The sequence below is a fragment of the Ailuropoda melanoleuca genome, chromosome 3 (assembly GCF_002007445.2).
Source record: "Ailuropoda melanoleuca isolate Jingjing chromosome 3, ASM200744v2, whole genome shotgun sequence".
Taxonomy (NCBI): domain Eukaryota; kingdom Metazoa; phylum Chordata; class Mammalia; order Carnivora; family Ursidae; genus Ailuropoda; species Ailuropoda melanoleuca.
Window position 1 is genome coordinate 83,384,272 of NC_048220.1, and position 16,245 is coordinate 83,400,516.

Below are 16,245 nucleotides of genomic sequence, written 5' to 3' on the forward strand. Positions count from 1 at the left end.
CATTTTTCTTATTCTAGAATGTTGTAATTTAAGCCAGAAGTTTAGGCCTTAATTTCTTAGATTTACTATGTAAAGCAGATAAGGACACCTGGAGAGTGTTGTGTTTGATATGTTTGATGTGTTTTGATATGTTTTTTTTTATCCATTCAGCCACTCTGAGTCTTTTAATTAGAGAATTTAGCCCATTTACATTTAAAGTAATTAATGGTAGCTAAGTACTTATTGCCTTTTGTGTGTGTGTGTGCCATTGTGTTGTTTTTTGGCTGCTTTGTAATTCCTTTGTTCCTTCTTTTCTTGCTGTCTTCCTTTGTGATTTGATGATTTTCTCTTGTGGTATATTTAGATTCCTTTATCTTTTATGTATCTACTATAGGTTTTTGCTCTGTGATTGTCATGAGGCTTATCTAAAACAATATACAACAGTCTGTTTTAAGTTGCTAGGCAACTTAAGTTTGAGCATATTCTAAAGCTCTATGTTTTTATTCTCCCTACAAAGTCATTAAACAAAATGATTTATTTATTTATTTTAGTGGGGAGGGGCAAAGGGAGAGGGAGAGAGAGAATCTCAAACAGACTCTGTGCTGAGTGTAGAGCTGGATGCAGGGCTTGATATCACTGCCCTGATATTATGACTTGAGCTGAACCAAGAGTTGGATGCCCAACTGACTGAGCTACCCAGGCACTCCCAACATGTTTTTGATGTCATAATTTACATCTTTTTATCTTGTGTGTCCCTTAACAAATTATTGTAATCAAGTAAAATGTTCATTTTCTCTCCTACTTTAAAAATTTTTTTCCCTTGTCTGTAACTTTTGACACTTTTAATTATAATGTGTCTTGGTGTGGATTCCTTTGGGTTTATCTTTTTTAGAACTCTCTGGGCTTCCTGGATCTGGATGTCTGTTTCCTTCCCCAGGTTAGGGAAGTTTTTATCCATTTTTTCTTTGAATAATTTTCCTGCCTCTTTTGTTCCCTCTTCCTTTGGGACCTCTGTAACATGAATGTTGGTCTGCTTGATATTGTCGTATAAGTTCTTTAATGTACTACCCATTTTTCATCTTTTTTCTTTTGCTGCTCTGAGTTCCACTGATGTGTCTTCAAGTGAGGTGATCCTTTCTTCTTCATCTAATCTGATGTTGAAGTCCTCTGTTGTATTTTCCGGTTCAGTTATTGTATTCTTCAGTTCAGTTATTGTATTCTTCAGTAATGTGACTTCTATTTGATAATTTTTTATATTTTTAATTTTTTAATTAAAATTCTTATTTTGTTTACCCATTCTTTTTCTGAACTCAGGGAACAATTTTATGATCACTATTTCTTTTTTTTTTTAGGAGTGAATACCAAATATTTATTTCTTGTGTGTGTGTGTGTGTTTTGTTTAGAGGTTTTTTTTTTTTTATTAACATATAATTTATTATTTGTTCAGGGGTACAGGTCTGTGATTCATCAGTCTTACACGATACACAGTGCACACCACAACACATGCCCTCTCTAGTGTCCATCACCCAGCCACCCCATTCCCCCCACACCCCTCCCCTCCAGCAACACTCAGTTTGTTTCCTGAGATTAAGAGTCTCTTACAGTTTGTCTCCCTCTCTGGTTTTGTTTCATTTTTTCCCCTCTCTTCCCCTATGATCCTCTGCCTTGTTTCTTAAATTCCACATATCAGTGAGATCATATGATAATTGTCTTTCTCTGATTGACTTATTTTGCTTAGCATAATACCCTCTAGTTCCATCTACATCGTTGTAGATGCCAACATTTCATTTTTTGATGGCTGTGTAATATTCCATTGTATATATATATACCACATCTTTATTCGTTCATCTGTCATTGGACATCTGGGATCTTTCCATAGTTTGGCTGTTGTAGACATTTCTGGTATAGACATTGGGGTGCAGGTACCCCTTCGGTTCACTACATTTGTATCTTTGGGGTAGATACCCAGTTGTGCAATTGCTGGTCGTAGAGTAACTCTATATTCAAACTTTTTTGAGGAATCTCCATACTGTTTTCCAGAGTGGCTGCACCAGCTTGCATTCCCACCAACAGTGTAGGAGAGTTCCCCTTTCTCCACATCCTTGCCAACATCTGTTGTTTCCTGACTTGTTAATTTTAGCCATTCTGACTTGTTTGAGGTGGTATCTCATTGCTTTTGATTTGTATTTCTCTGATGCCAAATGTTGTTGAGCAATTTTTCATGTGTCTGTTGGCTATTTGGATGTATGACCATTATTTCGAACTCCTTTGTTAGGTAAATCACTTACCTCTCTTTTGTTAAGGTGTTTTTCTGAACTTTCATCTAATTCTTTTCGTTTGGAACATACTCCTTCCCCCCCCCTCCATTTTCTTTACTCTCCATGTTGATTCTATGCATTAGATAAGATAGCAACTCTTGCAGCCACCAACAAAAAAAAAACTTGGCATTTGCAACAATGTAGATGGAACTAGAGGGTATTACGCTAAGCAAAATAAGTCAATCAGAGAAAGAAAATTATCATATGATCTCACTTGATACGTGGAATTTAAGAAACAAGGCAGAGGATCATAGGGGAAGAGAGGGAAAAAAATGAAACAAGACAAAACCAGAGAGGGAGACAAACCATAAGAGACTCTTAATCTCAGGAAACAAACTGAGGGTTGCTGGAGGGGAGGGGTGTGAGGGGAATGGGGTGGCTGGGTGATGGGCCCTAGGGAGGGTATGTGTTATGGTGAGTGCTGTGTATTGTGTAAGACTGATTAATCACAGACCTGTACCCCTGAGACAGATGATACATTACATGTTAATTAATTGAATTTAAATTAAAAAGAATAATTGAGAAAAAAAAAAACAACCCAGCAACTCTCCAGGTTTTGAAAAAGTGTCCTTATGTAGGAGATGAACTTTATCTTTCAACCTTGCCTTAGCATTTAGCTGTCTCTCAAACCTTTGTGGTTATCCAAGAGTCTACTATGTTTTTGGTGGCTTTCAGCACTTGAAGGTATGCCAAAAACTGTCAGTGTCCCAAAAGGGAGGAACTCAGTCACCACTTAGATTAAGGCTAATTGGAAGCCAGACTCTCAGGCTGTAGCTTTTAAAGTATGCAAATTATATATAAAGTCCTGCAAGACTGTCCGCTGGTGGCCCCCAGAGGCAGATGATCTGGGAGTATCCCCTGGGAAGCAGCTGTAAATTGGAGTGTCAGACAAGGGTACAAACTCCTTTCTGGGAGATACTGGCAAGCTTGAATGAGAGGGAGATACAAAGATGGTGCCTGCTGGCCTCTGTCTTTGGAATACTTTGGTAGGCATCTATGTATGTTGAATTAGATACCTGCCTCTCAGGCTGATGCTTTAAGATAAGCAAATAAGCCTTTTCCACAGAAAGTCTGGGTGCTTTTCACTTGGGTGCCTTTGTGCTGAGCTCTGGGGTGCATGAATTTGCATGTCAGTTTTTTGAGAACTGCTTTTCAATTCCTTTGAGTTCTGGGAGTTTTGTGGATGCAAGCTATGTTGGCTTTCAAAGCTAGATCTTTAGGGGGCTTATCTCTCAGGTGTAAGTCTTAAAAGTTGTGGTGCCAGGTATGGGTTTTTTTTTTTCCCCCAGCTTGGTTTATTTCTGTAATTTTATTTTTTATTTTTTTATAATAATTTTTAATGTTATGTTAGTCACCATACAGTATATCCTTAGTTTTTGATGTAATGTTCCATGATTCATTATTTGCGTATAATACCCAGTGCACCATGCAATATGTGCCCTCCTTAATACCCATCGCTGGTGACAGGTATGGGGTTTAAACCTGTTTCTCCTCAGGGAGAAGCTCCTGGGTTGAGTTCCCTCCCCCTTGTGGGTTCTTGTGCCTGGGGTGGGGTTTATGAGATTGTCTTTTAACCTTACCTACTTTCTTTAATGTGGTTTCCCTCTCATTTGTGAATGGGTTGCTCTGCCAGGTTTTAGGTTTATTTAGAATTTGTTCCATATATATTTGTAGATTTGGTGTGTCCGTAGGAAGAGGTTAATTCAGGATCTTCCATTGTCACCTTGAACTGGACCCTTCCTTCCACAATATTTTTAAGTTTTCATTTGTAAGTCTTGCACTTATATTGTTAAATTTATTCCTAAGAATTTTATTATTTTTGATGCTATTAGAAATTGAATTTTATTTTTGTCTTATTTTTTAAAGATTTTATTTTATTTTTTGAGAGAGAGGGAAAGAGAGAATCTTTAGTAGGCTCCATACCCAACGCAGAGCCTGACATGGGGCTTGATCTCATGACCCTGAGATCATGACCTGAGCCAAAATCAAGTGTCAGATGCTTAACTTACTGAGCCACCCAGGCACCCCTAAAGATTTTATTTTTTAAGTAATCTCTACACCCAATATGGGTCTTGAACTCAGGACCTTGACATCAGGNTTGATCCCATAATGCCGGGATCACACATGCCCTGAGCCGAAGACAGACGCTTAACCGCTTTGCCACCCAGGCGCCCCTTAGTGTTTTTTAAACACAAGATCGTGTCATCTGCAAACGATGGTAGTTTTACTTCTTCCTTCCCAATTTGGATGTCTTCTATTTCTTTTTGCATAGTTGACCTGCCCAGAATTTCCAAGATAATGTTCATCCTGTCTTCTTCCTGTCTTAAGGAGAAAGCATTCAGTCTTTTACCTTTAAGTATGATATTAATTGTGGGGTTTTTTTTTAGATGTCCTTTATCAAGTTGAGGCATTGTTGTTGAAAAAAATTCTTTATTATGTAAATTATAATATGTAGTCAAAAGAGCAGGTTATCTGGGGCACGTGGGTGCATCAGTTGGTTGAATGTCCGACTCTTGTTTTCAGCTCAGGTTATGCTCTCATGCATCATGAGATCGAGCCCCATGTCGGGCTCTGTGCTCAGTGGGGAGTCCACTTGATGATTCTCTGCCTTTGCCCCTTCCCCCACTCGCATGTGTGATTGTGCATGCGCACCCACTCTCTCTCAAATAAATAAATAAATCTCAAAAAAGAGAACCAATTATCTAAGTTAATGTTTAAGGAACTAGGATAAATTGTTGTATTATTTCTATTGAAATGTCCCTACAGAGATGAGATACATCTAGATACAGTTTTTTAAATAGAAAAATTGAAATTATAATGAGTGGTGGAAATGTTCAGAAGTCATTTTACTTCTTTTAGATGGAAACCTTTTTTCTGTTACATGACTAAGTTACAAATAGCATCTGGAAAACTTACACTTAGAGTGAATTACTTACCCTGTGTTTCAGACAAAAGAATGCCACGGAGAAAGAAAAAAGTTAAAGAAGCCTCTGAAGCTCAGAACCTGGAGAAGAAAGATGCAGAAACTGCCAGTTCTGTCAATCTGAAGAGGAAACGTAGACTTGAAGATGCATTCATTGTGATATCTGATAGTGATGGAGAGGTCAGTATTCTGAAGAGTGGAGCTCTAGGTCTCAAACTATGCCTTCTCCATGACTGGTTTGTTTTGCAACTATACCTTAATGCCAACTTGCCAGAGCATGCAGTTTTTTTTGTTTTTGTTTTTTTTAAGATTATTTATTATTTATTTGAGAGAGTGAGAGAGAGCATGAGTGGGGTGAGAGGCAGAGGGAGAAGCAGACTGAGCAAGGAGTCTGATGTGGGACTCGATCCTGGGACTCCAGGATCATGCCCTGAGCTGAAGGCGGCCGCTTCACCGACTGAGCCACCCAGGCGCCCCAGAGCATGCAGTTTTTTACTCAGCTTCATTTTGATTTGTAAATGGAATTAAGAATTACTTAACGTAATCATACTGTTTGGCTGAGGATGGATCATAGTTCCTCAGTTTTGTAATATTTTAACCCAAGGTGGTATTTTTAAGCTATTAGAATAGTGTAAGTCAAATGTAAATGTTAATTTTTATGTGTCTAGAAAGTGAGAGAAAGAGAATGTAAATGTAGTTAAGTCTCTATGGTCCAGTATGGTAGCAATGAGCCGCCTATAGCTATTTAAATTTGTATTAATTAAAATTAAATAAATCCGTTCCTCTGTTGGCCTGTCACATTTCAAGTGATCAAAGCCACGTGAGTCTAGTGTTTGCTGTATTAGATGGCACAGCGACAGAACATTTCCCTCATTTTGGAAAGCTTTATTGGACAATGCTGCTTTAGCTCTTAACATCTCTCTTTTGTTCCCTTTTTCCATTTGTTTGTTAGAGATTTCCCCTTGTCTGTAGGTGACATCCGGGACGGCAACTAAGTCATTGTTTTTTCTTCCAAGTTCACTTCTCTTTTTTCTTTATCTTCCAACACATTTGATGGTAGAGCTACTCATTGTTTGTTATAAAGCTCAGAAATATCTTTAACTCATTTCTCTCTCTTTTTTTTTTTAAGATTTTATTTATTTGAGAGAGAGAGAGAGAGATTGCATGAGTATGTGGGGGGGAGAGTGAGAGGGAGAAGCATACTCCCCACGGAGCAGGGAGCCTGATGTGGGGCTCGATCCCAGAACTCCGAGATCATGACCTGAGCTAAAGGCAGACACTTAACTGACTGAGCCACCCAACTCATTCCTCTTTCTCATATTTTATAGCTAATCATTCACTACATCCTTTTTTTTTTTTTTTAAGATTTTATTTATTGAGAGAAAGCATGTGCATGCACAAGCAGGGAAAGGGGCAGAAGTAGAGGGAGGGAGAGAATCCATGCTCAGTGCAGAGCCTGATACAGGACTCAGTCCCACAACCCCGAGGTCATGACCTGAGCTGAAATCAAAAGTCAGATACTTAACTGACCGCAACACCCAGGTGCTCCTTTTCACTATATCCTTTAGTTTTTACCTCTTAGAATGACACTCAGATCTATTCTTCCTCTTCCATTTCCATTTCTTTTCTTGATCATCTGTTATTTGAATTCTGGTAACAGACTCTGAACTTGCTTGTCTTTCTTTTTTTCCTCTATCGCAATTTTTTCTCTTATTTCACTTAGTTTACCCTAACTTTTTTTTAAGAATTCAGATTCTTTTTTTTTAAGAATTCAGATTTTATTTTATTTTTTAAAAGATTTTTATTTATTTATTTGAGAGAGAGAGAGAGAGAGAGAGAGAGAGAGCAGAGCAGGAGGGAGGGGCAGAGAGAGAATGGGGGCTTGATCTCCACTCCGCAGGATCATGATCTGAGCCGAAGGCAGATACTTAACTGACTGAGCCACCCAGGTGCCCCAGGAATTCAGATTTTACATTATTGTATTTGCTTACTTAAAAAATCTTTGCCTAGTCCCTACAAGATTAGTTCAGAATATTAATATGGTATAATCCATTAGAACCTTCACAATCTGTTCTTATTTATATTCTCCTCAGTAGTGCGTTAGTTGCCTTGTTTCTTGCCAAAGCTGTTACCACATTTTTCCCCCAATTTGATAATCAAACCGTTGTATATTTTTAATAACTAGGAAAATTGAACATTTTTTCATATTTCTATTGGATATTTATTTTTTTGAATTTCTTATAGTCTAGTTTTTTTTTTTTTTTTAAAGATTTTATTTATTTATTTGACAGAGATAGAGACAGACAGCGAGAGAGGGAACACAAGCAAGGGGAGTGGGAGAGGAAGAAGCAGGCTCATAGCAGAGGAGCCTGATGTGGGGCTCGATCCCATAACGCCGGGATCACGCCCTGAGCCGAAGGCAGACGCTTAACCGCTGTGCCACCCAGGCGCCCCTATAGTCTAGTTTTTAATTAGGATTTTGTCTAAATCGTTCTTCTTATTTATTTATTTAAAGATTTTATTTGACAAAGAGAGACACAGCGAGAGAGGGAACACAAAGCAGGTGGAGTGGGAGAGGGAGAAGCAGGCTTCTCGCTGAGCAGGGTGCCGGATGTGGGGCTGGATCCCAGGACCCTGGGATTGTGACCCGAGATGAAGGCAGATGCTTAACGACTGAGCCACCCAGGCCCCCCTAAATAGTTTTTTTAAAGAAAGGTCTAAAAGTATTAAGAAGAAAACAGAACAGTCTTATCGATTTTACTGCTTGAATAACCTGTCTTAATATTTACAAAAATAAAATAGTTATACACAAACACATGCAGATTCATTAAATTGTTATAAACATACATGTTAAAACAAACTAAAAACAGTTTAAAACTGTTTGAAAACAAAATAGTATAGAAAGGTATATAATGAAGGTATACACTTCAGTCAGTGTACATTTAATAAAAGGCAATAATTTCTTTATTCTTCCCCCCAATTTTTTATGCATATACCATCAATAAAATCTTTTACAGGAAAGGAATCATGCTACATATACCATTTTGCCTTTTCACGTATTTCTTGCAGGTCTTTTTGTAACACATATAGATCTAGCTCATTAATTTTTTAAAAATTGTGAACTGTGTCTACAGGAGAGTCCATAAAATCACTGTTTTTGTTTTTTTAAAGATTTTATTTATTTATTTGACAGAGATAGAGAACACCAGGGAGAGCAGGAGGGAGAGGGAGAACCAGGCTCCCCACTGAGCAGGGAGCCCAATGCAGGGCTTGATCCAAGGACCCACCCTGGGATCATGACCTGAGCCAAAGGCAGACACTTAACTGACCGAGCCACACAGGTGCCCCAGTTTTTGTTTGTTTTTTTTGAAGTCCCCATCATCTGTTTCACCCAAATCCACACCCCCCAACCTCCTCTCTGGTAACTCTCAGTTCTCTATAGTTAAGAGTCTGTTTTTTGGTTTGTCTCTCTCTCTCTCTCTTTTTTTCTCCTTTGCTCATTTGTTTTATTTGTTGAATTCCACATAAGAGTGAAATCAAATGGTATTTGTCTTTGTGTGACTGACTTATTTCACTTAGCATTGTACTCTTTAGCTCCATCCATGTCATTGCAAATGGCAAAATTTCATTCTTTTTTATGGCTGAATAATATTCCAGTGTGTGTGTGTGTGTGTGTCACATGTTCTTTTATCCATTTATCTATTGATGATCACCTGAGCTGCTTCCATCATTTGGCTATTGTAAATAATGCCTCTGTAATCACAGGGGTGCACATATCCCTTTGAATTTGTGTTTTTGTATTTTTCGGATAAATACCCAGTAGCATGATTACTGGATTGAAGGGTAGTTCTATTTTTAACTTTTTGAGGAACCTGCTTACTGTTTTTCACAGCACCTGCACCAGTTTGCGTTCCCACCAACAATACAGTAGGTTCCATATCCTTGCCAACACTTGTTTCTTGTGTTTTTGGTTTTAGTCATTCTGATAGGTGTGAGGTGATATCTCATTATAGTTTTGATTTATATTTCCCTGACGATGAGTGATGTTGAGCATCTTGTCATTTGTTGGCCCTCTGGATGTCTTGGAGAAATGTCTGTTCATGTCATCTGAACATTTTTTAATTGGATAATTTGGTTTTTGAGTATTGAGCTGTATCAATTCTTTATATATTTTGGATACCTAACCCTTTATCAGATACGTCATTTGCAAGTATCTTCTCCCATTCAGTAGGTTGCCTTTCAGTTGATTTTTTCCTCTGCTGTGCAGAAGCTTTTTTTTTTTTTTTTTAAGTTTTATTGACCTATTTAAGAAAGAGAGTGGGCACATGAATGGGGGAAGGGGCAGAGGGAGAGAATATCCAAATAGACTCCTGCTGAGTGCGGTGACGGGCCTGTGGCTGGATATCATGAACCATGAGATCAGGACCTGAGCTGAAACCAAGAGTCAGATGTGTAACTGACTGAGCCACCCAGGCACCTCTCTGCAGAAGCTTTGTATTTTGATGTAGTTAAAATAGTTTATTTTTGTTTTTATTTTCCTTGCCTTAGGAGACATATCTAGAAAATTGGCCAGTGTAAGAGAATTACTGCTTGTGCTCTCTGCTAGGATTTTTATGGTCTCAGGTCTCATGTTTAGGTCTTTAATCCATTTTGAGTTTATTTTTGTCTAAGAAAGTGATCCAGTTTCATTCTTTTGCATGTAGCTGACCAGTTTTCCCAGTACCATTTGTTGAAGAGATTTTTCCCACTGTATAGTCTTTCCTTCTTTGTTGGAGATTAATTGATCGTATATTTCTGGGTTTGTTTCTGGGTTTTCTGTTTTGTTCCATTGATCTGTGTGTCTGTTTTATGCTAGGACCTTACTGTTTTGATAGCTACAGCTATGTAGTATAACTTGAAGTCTGGAATTGTGATACCTCCAGTTTTGTTTCTCTTTTTCAAGATTGCTTTGGCTATTCACAAACAAATTTTAGGATTGTTTGTTTTAGTTCTGTGAAAAATGCTGTTGGTATTTTGTTGGGGGTTGCTTTAAATGTGTAGATTGCTTTGGGCAGTATAGACATTTTAACAATGTTTATTTTTCCAATCCATGAGCATGGAATGTCTCTCCATTTCTTTGTGTCATCTTTAATTTCTTTCATCAGTGTTTTATAGTTTTCAGAGTACAGGTCTTTCACCTCTGTGGTTAAGTTTATTCCTAGATATTTTATTGTTTTTGGTGCAATTGTGAATGCGACTGTTTTCTTAATTTCACTTTCTGCTGCTTTGTTATTAGTATATAGGAATGCAACAGAATTCTGTACATTAATTTTGTATCCTATGACTTTACTGGATTCATTTATCAGTGGAGTCTTTAGGGTTTTCTATATATAGTATGCCATCTGTAAATAGTGAAAGTTTTACTTCTTCCTTACTGATTTGGATTTTCTTTACTCTTTCTTTCTTTCTTTCTTTCTTTCTTTCTTTCTTTCTTTCTTTCTTTCTCTCTCTCTCTCTCTCTCCCTCCCTCTCTCTCTCTTTTTCTTTCCTTCCTTCCTTCCTTCCTTCCTTCCTTCCTTCCTTCCTTCCTTCCTTCCTTCCTTCTTGATTTTATTTATTTATTTGACAGAGAGAAAGGGAACACAAGCAAGGGGAGTGTGAGAGGGAGAAGCAGGCTTCCTGCCGAGCAGGGAGACCGATGCGGGGCTCGATCCCAGGATGCTGGGATCATGACCTGAGCGGAAGGCAGACGCTTAACAGCTGAGCCACCCAGGCACCCCAGGATGCCTTTTACTCCTTGATTTCTGATTGCTGTGGCTAGGACTTTCAGTACTGTGTTGAATAGAAGTGATGAGAGTGGACATCTTTGTCTTGTTTCTGACCTTAGGGGGAGCTCTCAGTGTTTCTCCATTGAGTATGATGTTAGCTCTGGGTTTTTCATATAAAGCCTTTATTATGTTGAGGTATGTTCCCTCTAGACCTACTTTTTTGAGGGTTTTTATTATGAATGGATGTTGTTCTTTATCAGATGTTTTTTCTATATATTAAAATAATCATGTTTTTTACATTTACATAAAATGTAAATCATGGTTTTAAAAAATAATCTGAACACCTGTATTTACTACCTTAGAAGTCCTCTCGACTTAGTACGACCCTCACCAGTTGCATCCCTTTCCACCCATCTAGAGGTAACGACTGTATTTGTTTTAGCTTTCCATGCTTTTCTGTACAGTTCTGCTACATTTATCTGTACACGTAGGGGCATCTGGGTGGCTCAGTCTGTTAAGCATCTGCCTTTAGCTCAGATCATGATCTTGGGGTCCTGGGATTGAGCTCTGCATGGGGCTCCTGGCTCATCAGGGAATCTGCTTCTCTGTCTCCCTCTGCCCCTCCCTGCTGCTTGTGCATTCTCGCTCACTCTCTCAAGTAAATAAATAAAATCTTAAAAAAAAAATACGTGTACATTAAAAAACAGTCTCAGTGGTTACATGCTTTTACCAACATTTTTCATTAATCATTTCTCCAAAGACTTGAAGTTTTACCTTTATTGTGAACTAAAATCTTGTCTATAAATGGGTTCGTTTTTGGATTTTCTGTTTTGTTCGTTGATCCATCACAGATTTTTGAAATACTTGTCTTTTGATTATTTTGGGGTTTTTTAGGTAGGCACTTATATCTGCTAATAATGATTATTTTCTCCTTTCCTTTCTAGTATTTATACCTTTCTTTGTTGTTTGTTTCATTACATTGACTATAGCTTCAAGAATAATGTTGATTGATTTCAGTGATTGAGTACATCTTTGTCTTGACTTGAAATGAATTTAAGTTATTCAGATATTTTGTTCTTTGTTTCATATTTGTATTCTTTATTATGTTACAGAAATATTTTTAATTGCTTATATAATATTAGTATTTTTAGGAATGGCTATTTAATCAGATGCCTTTTCATTATCTAACAAAATGATGTTATATTTTTCTCCTTTAATCAGTTAATATTATATATTAATAGATTTTTTAATTTTGGCACATCTTTGCAATCTGGAGTAAATCTTACTTGGTCATGATGTATTACGTTAACATAATATTATATTTGCTTTCTCAGTATATCATTTAGGAGTTTGCATCTGTATTCCTAGTGGCATTGGTTTTGTATAATTGTCTTTTTGTACTGTCTTCATTAGATTTTAGTATCAGGTTTAAGCTATCAAATAGGAGGAAGTTTTTTCACCTTTTATTGTCCTACTGCAGTGTATATAGTAAAGGAATTGTCTTTAAGATTCTTTAAGGTTACTAGAACTTGCTCATAAAACTAGGCTACAGACTAGTTTTTATAAGTACTTTAAGTCCAGTGTGTTGGTATTTTTAGAATACATTCTAAAAAAATGCACAAAAATACAGGTTTGAAGGTTTTAAGCTATTAATTCAATTTCTTTATTGGATATAGGGACAATTCAGGTCATCTGTTTTTTCTTGAGTAAACTTTGGTAGTTTGTCTTTCAAGAATTTATCTGTTTCTCAGTTCTTGAATTTATGTGCATGGAGTTTTTGTTAATATTCCCATATTATCCTTTTCATATTTATTATCTGTAACGGTTACCCTCCTTCATTCCAATATTTTTCTTTTTGTCAGTTTGATTAGAGGTTTATTTGTTTTATTGATCTTACAAAGAACCATGAAGAACTTTCTTTAGCATTTCTTTTAGAGCAAGTCTGTTGATGACAAATTGTCTTAGTTTGCTTCAGCTGAGAATGTCTTTATTTCACCATTATTCCTGTGGGATGTTTTTGTTGGGTATAGAATTCTAGGTTGACAGTTCTTTTCATTTTTCACTTTTAAGAATGTTGTTCTGCTTTCTGGCTTCCATAGTTTCTGATAAGAAATTCGGAGTCCCTTGATCGTTCTTCTTTATGTAGTATGCTGTGTTACTCTGGTTGCTTTCATGATTTTTTTCATCACCTTTGATTTTCAGCACTTTGATTATGGTGTGTCTGGATGTGGACTTCTTTGAATTTATTTCTTTTTGCTAGATTCAGCCATTATTTCTTCAGGTACGTTTTCCACTCTATACCCTTTCTCCTCGTTTTCAGGGGCTCAGATAACACAAATTTTATAGTTTCTGATACTGTCCTGTGGGTTCCTGAGACTCTGTTTTTATTATTATTATTAAAGATTTTATTTATTTACTTGAGAGAGGGCACACAAGCAGGGGGGAGGGGCAGAAGGAGAAGCACACTCCCTGCTGAGCAGAGAGCCTGATGTGGGGCTCCATCCCAGAACCCTGGGATCATGACCTGAGCCAAGGGCAGACACTTAACTGACTGAGCCACCCAGGTGCTGCTCTGTTTATTATTTTTTAGTCTTTTTTTCCTCTCTGTTGTTTAATTTTCATGATTTGTAGCTTCAATTTCTAGGATTCTTTGGTCTGTAATCTCCATATAGCTTTTTTTTTTAAGATTTTATTTTTTTTTAAGATTTTTATTTATTTATTTATTTGACAGAGATAGAGACAGCCAGCGAGAGAGGGAACGCAAGCAGGGGGAGTGGGAGAGGAAGAAGCAGGCTCCTAGCAGAGAAGCCTGATGTGGGGCTCGATCCCATAACGCCGGGATCACGCCCTGAGCCAAAGGCAGATGCTTAATGACTGCACCACCCAGGCGCCCTTAAGATTTTATTTTTAAGTCATTTCTACCCCCAGCATGGGGCTTGAACTCATGACCCCGAGATCAAGAGTTGCATGCTTCTCTGACTGAGCCAGCCAGGCACCCCTCCATTCAGCTCTTGAGCTCATTCAGAGGATGTTTTATATAATTATTTATATAATTATTGTATTAATTATAAAATTTCTATTTATAGCTTTCTTTTTTATAGCTTCTTTTTATGTGTTGAGACTTCCGATCTTTCCATTTAAGAGTGTTTGCCCTAATACAGACAAAGATTTTTGTTTGCACATCTTTTCATGTGCTTATTTGCCACCTGTAAATGTATTTTTGTGAAGTATTCAGATCTTATATCTGTTTTTGAATGGGGTTGGCGGTTTTCTTATTGTTGAGTTTTGAGACTTCTTTATATATGCTAGCTGCAAGTCCTTCATTGGATATATGCTTTTCTAATATTTTGTCCAACCATGGCTTGTCTTCTCATTCTCTTAACAATATTTTGAATACCAGATGTTATTAATTGTAATGATGTCTATTTATCAATTTGTTCTTTTATGGATTATGTTTTTGGTGGTGTATGTTAGAAATAGCTTAACTCAAGTTCACAAAGATTGTCCCTTATGATTTATTTTAGAAATTTTATTATGTTAGGTGTTACATTTACATCTAGGATCTATTTTGAATTAATTTTTATATATGATGTAGTATAACTCCATGTTCACTTTTTTCCTGATCATATCCAATTTTTTGAGCACCATAGGTGGGAAAGGATCTTCTTTCTTCACTTTACCATTGCACCCGTGTTAAAAATGAGTCATGTTTATGTATGTGAATTTACTTCTAGACTTTATTCCTCTGATCTTTTTGTCACTCTTAAGTCAGTCTGTCATGCTGCTTTGATTACTGGAACTTTTTGAAACCAAGTAGTGTCAGTCCTCTTTGATCTTTGTTAGAGTTTTTTGGCTATTCTGGTTCTTTTGCATTTCTTTTCTTTTTTGTTTTTAAAGACTATTTATTTATTTGACACAGAAAGAGAGAGCAAACGGGGAGTGGCAGGCAGAGGGAGAGGGAGAAGCAGGCTCCCTGCAGAGCAGGGAGCCCAACACAGGGCTCAATCCCAGGACCCCAGGATCATGACCTGACCCGAAGGCAGATGCTTGACCAACCGAGCCACCCAGGTGACCCAGTACCTTTGCATTTCTATATGAATTTTGAAATCAGTTTGCAAATTGTACAAAAATTTTGTTAGGAATTTGATTGGAATGGTGTTGAATTTATAGATCAATTTGAGGGAGAAGTGATATCTTAATATGGAGACTTCTGGCCAATGAATAAGATATATGTCTCCATTTCTTCAGGGTCATCTCTAATTTCTCTCAGTAATATTTTGTAGTTTTCAGCATACAGATCTTTCACATCTTTTGTTAGATTTTACCCTACATATTTGATGTTTTTGTATATTTGATGTTTTTGTGTATGGGGAATTCTTTGAAAATTTTAAGGTTTTTTTGTTGCTAGAATATATGCACAGGATTGATTTTTTTTAAAGATAATTTTTTAAATTCATTTGAGAGAGAGCATGAGCAGGAGCGGGTTGTGGGGGCAGAGGGGAAGAGAAAAGCAGACTCCCTGCTGAGCAGGGAGCCCGATGTGGGACTTGATCCTAGGACCCCAGGATCATGACCTGAGCTGAAGGCAGATACTTAACCGACTGAGGCACCCAGGTGCCCCTGCATAGAATTGAGTTTTGTATTTTTTCTGGTATTCTGCAACCTTGATAAACTTATTACAGTATTTTTTTTGTAGATTCCATCAAATTTTGTACACAGATGGTCGTGTTGTTTATTAATAGAGACTGTTTTGCTTCTTGCTTTACAATCTGGGTTCCTTATATTTCTTTTTCTTGTTTAATTTCCTTGACTGGAACCTCCAGTATAAAGTTGAATAGAAATGGCAAGAGTAGCATGAGGTTAATCGTAGGTTTTCCATAGATGCCTTTTATCAGGTTGAAGAAGTTCTCTCTCTCTCTCTTTTTTTTAGAGTTTAGTAGTAGTAGTAGTAGTAGTAGTAGTAGTAGTAGTAGTAGTCGTAGTACTTTGTACACCCAGTGTGGGGCTCAAACTCATAACCCTGAGATCAAGAGTCGCATGCTCTTCCAACTGAGACAGCCAGGTGCCCTGAAGAAGTTTTCTTTTGTTTCTATTTTGCTGAGCGGTTCCCCCTCGCCAATTTTTATTTAAATTCTAGTTAGTTAGCATATAGTGTAATACTGTTTTCAAGAGTAGAATTTCATGATTCATGACTTATATGTAACACCCAGTGCTCATCATAACAAGTGCTTTCCTTTTTTTTTTTTTTTTTTTTTTAAGTTTTTTTTTTTTTTTTCGA

The 16,245-nt window shown here is 37.2% G+C and overlaps 1 protein-coding gene across 7 annotated transcripts in view; it reads left to right on the forward strand.

Annotated features, from left to right (window-relative positions):
* UIMC1 (ubiquitin interaction motif containing 1) overlaps positions 1-16,245 on the forward strand; it is a 150,430-nt gene that overhangs the window by 31,979 nt on the left and 102,206 nt on the right. For 6 of the 7 annotated variants that reach the window (XM_034656695.1, XM_034656691.1, XM_034656689.1 and 3 more), the window contains exon 2: positions 5,246-5,400. In XM_034656695.1, the coding sequence (XP_034512586.1) occupies positions 5,246-5,400 (155 nt within the window). Of the gene's footprint in view, positions 1-5,245; positions 5,401-16,245 lie in introns of those variants that run through there. The other variant, XM_034656693.1, reaches the window with a different exon arrangement.